Source organism: Diabrotica virgifera, chromosome 6, assembly GCF_917563875.1.
Source record: "Diabrotica virgifera virgifera chromosome 6, PGI_DIABVI_V3a".
Taxonomy (NCBI): domain Eukaryota; kingdom Metazoa; phylum Arthropoda; class Insecta; order Coleoptera; family Chrysomelidae; genus Diabrotica; species Diabrotica virgifera.
Genome location: NC_065448.1, coordinates 104,087,067 through 104,092,517, shown reverse-complemented (window position 1 = coordinate 104,092,517; position 5,451 = coordinate 104,087,067). Strand labels below are relative to the sequence as shown.

General features: G+C 34.8%; 1 protein-coding gene across 1 annotated transcript; it reads right to left on the bottom strand.

Moving 5' to 3' along the window:
- Nucleotides 1–305: 305 nt before the first annotated feature.
- Nucleotides 306–5,214, bottom strand: LOC126886145 (52 kDa repressor of the inhibitor of the protein kinase-like). Its single transcript, XM_050652992.1, has 3 exons — nt 4,621–5,214; nt 2,940–4,221; nt 306–442 (listed from the first exon to the last, which is right to left on the bottom strand). Exons 1-3 carry the CDS (start codon nt 5,212–5,214, stop codon nt 306–308), a joined length of 2,013 nt encoding a protein of 670 aa, XP_050508949.1.
- Nucleotides 5,215–5,451: the final 237 nt, after the last annotated feature.

Genomic DNA, 5,451 nt, shown 5'->3' with positions numbered 1-5,451 from the left:
CATTCCATTTGAACTATTAAAAAATGTAACAAGCAAAAAACACTTTTTTTATGTTTCATTATTTAAAAATATTTTTCAAATATCAAGATTACGTTTTTATAAGACACAAGGTATTAATATACTGTATAAAAGAAGGTTGCAAAATGATTAACTAACATTATGTTTAGTATGATTTAATTACTGACATTAGAAGTAAATTATAAAACAAAACAAAAATACTTTGGCTTAACAAAAACTACGTTGTTTTCCCTTAAATTACAAAATCCAGTTTTCTATTCTTCTTGCTGGAATACCGATCGATAATTTTATTGATGTCCAATGTCCACTTCTATATCCCTGTGAACATTCATGAGAGCCAGTCCGGTCAGGCGGTCTTCGGTCATTCTGGTCCTCATCCAGCTTTTCAATCGCCTCAGCGTAGAAAATGATCTCTCTGCTGTTGCTAAAATAGAAACCCTTTTTAAGAAACATTGTAGTTATGATATTGCAATGCAGTTAAAAGTACAGTATAACCATTCCAAGTAATATGGTAAACTTACCTTTCCATCAAATCCAAAAATTGTTGCTTTTTGTTGTTACATGTTTCGGTGGATGGCCATCATCTTCAGACACAGTATATAACACTCATTAAAGTTAAAATTAAAAACACAAACATTGCAAACATTTAAAAAACGGACGATTAAAATATTTATAATGTAGGCCTACAATAATGATTAACGAACCGTACCGCGGCAAGACTGGCAGACGACTCCCAGTCTTGCCGCTTGAGTCGTCTGCCAGTCTTGCCGCGGTACGGTACGTTAATCATTGTAGGCCTACATTTACATTATAAATATTTTAATCGTCCGTTTTTTAAATGTTTTCAATGTTTGTGTTTTTAATTTTAACTTTAATGAGTGTTATATACTGTGTCTGACGATGATCGGCATCCATCGAAACATGTAACAACAAAAAGCAACAGTTTTTGGATTTGACGGAAAGGTAAGTTTACCATATTACTTGTCATATAAATCCAAAGGGGCAAACAGGATGAATATTGATAACCATTCCAATGTTATTTTGTCTAAAATTTAAATATTTTATGGTAATTGTTTAAATATTATTTGTGACACAATTGGTCAGCTAGTTTTATAATTTTTATAGGTTGCGCCTCTGCTGGTTTGGGATAAGTCATCATCGATTAATTTTAGTAAACAAAAATTGTTAACCTTGTGATTTTAACTCTAGAAATTTTACTAAACATATGACGTAATAAAAGCCAAAAGCCTGTGATGATGAAGTAATAATTAATACTTCGAAATGTCGACGCTGCCAAGCCAAAACGGCATAAACGCCAAAATGACCACTTTTTAGTTAGCTGCACTAAAAAATAGGATTTTAATTTCCGCACCAGACAGTAAACGCGGAATAACCGCAGAAAAATTGAAATAGGTGTAATATAGGTTTAAAATTTTTATAAACGCCAGTCTAGTCACGCACGTGAACACCGACGTGAACACCGATTGACATAATCGCCAGTGCCCGTAAGATTATCATTGTGTACATTTCGGTCCAGTAATAATAGTAAAGGTATGTATTTTTACAATTTTTATGGATAAGTAACATGGTATTATCTACCTTTGCAATATTTTCAATTTGTATTGATTTTTGAAGCGTAAACACACTGGATTTCTTTAAAAACTATGAGGCGTTTATGCCAAAACCACATATTTACATCGTGGTTGACACAAGTGCCATTCCTCAATGGTATTCTTATGCAGGTTACTTATTTAAAAATTGCGCAAATAAAAAGTTTATTTAAAAATATTCTATTGTAATTTTGGACTAGTGTGATGAACAATTCATTTTGTATTACAGCATAGAGTTCAAATCAATTTTATATAGCTAAAAATGGCGATCGATTTTTGGCGTTTATGTCATTTTTTTGTTGCACATGAATAGCAGAAGTAAAAAAATAATGGCCTTACTAAATGAAAATAAAACATATACCGAATCAGTACAAAATGATATACTGACTGACAATAATCCCCCTATATTTCCCTTAGAGGTTCATGACATTTATAATGCCAACATTGCAGAAGCTTTTAGCAATGACAGTATCATCTTTGAGGAACCACCAGACGTTGCAGTAGAAGAAGAAATATTTAGTCACGATCTCACATCATGTTTCAACTTAGCAGCAGATAATGGTTTGGGTGCCGGTATAATTAGTGATCAAAATAAGGAAAATACAAGCAATCAAATCAATACGGATGTTGAACCAAATATTGACAGTGATTAGGAATTAGAATCCACTACTTATTATTAGATATCCACTTTTAAGTATTTCATATTTACTTTTAAGTATTTCATCCTAGCACCAAAACATGTTTAAAGAATTTAAGGTTTTGTTTTTAACTTAGAATGTATTTTTGATTAATAAAAAATAAACCCTATCAAAAATCTTCTTAATTTCGTCATTTTTCTTGTTGGCATAAACGACAATTTTTGATTTTCGTTTCTTTTTTCAGTAATGGCATATATCCCTTTTAAGCGCCATATTGACTAACCTTACAACGATGCGATCGACACAAATGCCAGAGGTAAGTTTGGCATATTCACCAATGTTATATCTTGATTGGACATAAGCGCCATTTTATAGTTTTTAATTTATTTCAGACAGTATTTTCAGCCACATTAATGTTCACAATATATTAAAATTTGAAAAAAAAATCACCAATTTTTTTGAATCACTGTGCAGATAAGCAGAATTGGTAAAAATAAAAATAATCAGTTTTTTGTGTTTCCTGAAAAATCAAGTTAATGTCGTTTATGCCGTTTTGGCTTGACAGCGTCGATGTATACATAGCACAAATGTAAACTGAAGAACTGTATCGACGATTAAGGTAAATATAACCTATATATCTCTAATTTATTTATAATGCCAATGTTTTACTCACCTATTGATATTGGTAAAGTAAGCAGGATCTGCACCAAAGACTTCAAAATAGGGTAGTTGTGCTCATCAAGATTTTGAAAACACGTCATAGGGGTACTGATTTCTTTGAAGACGTTGTAGTTAACCATGTTCTTTAGGGAGCAAATCTCATTCAAAATCTTCATTAGCATTGTTTCCTTTTTAATTGACAATACAGAAGAGTATTTATCACAAATACTTTCAAAGCTGGATTTCACATTTGACACGGAATCTAACGTTGATGGAACTAAAATGTTTAGCTTGTAGCAATCCAAAGACTCGTCTGAAAATCTGCTTGTCAAATCAGTTATGAGATTGTCTAGAATCGGTATGTAAACAGCAGTTTCCCAATACTTTGAAACTTGTGATCGTTGGTTGTCACCTGTTAATAGTGTGTAGTTGGGCCTATTAACTTGCTTCCGTACAATTCTGGGGACACGCATTTGTACATCCATCGCGTCCATGGTTTTTTCAGCACTACTGAAAATTAAAAGGAAGAATTCGTTGGTCTTGTCTCTTTTATTCTGAATGGTTTTCATCATATTGTCAATTTTACTTTTGGCTGAGCATACATCTATAGCTTCTGTTTGTAGATATTTACTAAGACCACATGTAACATCTGCTGTGTCACTCAGGCAATGCATTGTGATGATAAAATCACAAGTTGAAATTGAGCACAACAGAGCGCGGGCTTTACTTGACGTTGTGCTGTCCCTCCACTGTGATATGCATTTGAGAGCTTCCGCAATTTTAGGCATGTCTTCTGTGAATTCTAAAACAGCCTCGTGACGCTCTACCCAACGCGTCTCACAATAGCCTCTCATCTGATGTCCCAACACCTTTTTCAAAACTGAATTTCTTTTTCCTGATGAGTTGAAAAAGCTTGTTACTTCTTTGATGGTTCCTAGAGCATTTCTTACGTGTTGGACCTTATTACATTTGGATATGCTTAAGTTCAATGCATGGTTTTTACACCCACACATAATGCTATTGGTCGCCACCTTTTGTATCTCTGTAACCGCACCCCGCATTTCAGACATGTTGACGGAACAGCCATCACAACTTATTCCAACACAATTATTCGTTTTTAACCCCAAAAATATCATAAAATTCACCACCGTCTGACCTAGGATTTCCCCTGTTATAACAGGTTCCACTTCGGGATCAACATCAACATGAGAGTAGTTGGCTTTATGAAGATCAATAAAGCCAACAAAATCTTCTCTTATGACATCTTGATATACATAACGCAGAGAGAGGCTTAGCTGGGAAGTATGAGATGCATCAGTCGTTTCGTCAAACAAAATTGAATAAAACTTTACCTTTGAAACTCTTTGTTTTATTTCATCTAAAATTTCCTCGCCGCAACAGTTAATCAAATCATTGGCCGTAGTTTTGCTTATGTACGTAGCATTGGCACCACTGGATTTCAAGTGTTCTGCAAGTTGAGTGTCACCACTGTCAATTCTGAACCGTAACAGTGTTCTAAAATTACCATCATTCTCCACGGGATTGTCTGCACTTTCCATCAAATTTCCATCATCACGATGTCCCCTCAGTGGAATGTTTTGCTTGCCATGTAACAATATAGTTTTGATTATCGGCACCAGTCTTAAACGGTTTTGTGCCACCTGTTCTTTTCTGTTTTGATCCAACCTATTTACTATTTTAAGGTCAGGATTTTCGAAGATTTTTATATAGTTTTTCGAATCAAGTTCAGCTTTCTTGTGATACTCATTAGAGTTATGAGACTCAAGGTCGCCATCTTTTCCAGAAAGTTTTGCGTATTTATTCAATGGTTCGGATACTAACTTTCTCAAAGGCACTGTATTTTGACCGCCAGCTTTCTTTCCGTGGCAAAAAACGGCACAATATTTACAAAATAGCCCTTGTTTGAATTCGGAAAATACCAACCAGGGGTATTTTTCGAAGTGCCCATGATTCACTCGCCTTAGCTCCTCACGTCCTCTTTTGATGTGAGAAGACGTAGGGAATTGGTAGGTTTTTTCGGGTGTCCAGTGTTGAGTTAAAATAATATACTTTGAGTGATCATTTGAACTTGAAATGTTTTGTAAATAATAACCAATGTCGTGAGAAGAACTATTTACATTATCAACCGATGTCGAGGTCGATTGTTGATCCTCTGCAGGTTCATCAACTGGCATTAGGTTATGAGACGGAGACAAACCAGACTGTTCCTCAACATCTTGTTCCTCTTGATAACTTATTCTTCTCTTTTTAACTAAGAAACGATCCATTTTCCAACACCAACGGTATACCAAATATCACAAACAACTCACACTTGACAAAAATATCGCAACTATGCAATTAGCTGAAACACTTTGGTATGATACAAGCTGCGATCACGCATTAGCTACTGTGCTCATGACGGACCGGACACAAACACTAGGAACACTAGGAACTACTAATAAACTAGCAGACAGCTTCTAGGCTACTCTCTGCTTCCAGCTTAGTACTCAAGCGCCCCGCAGGCA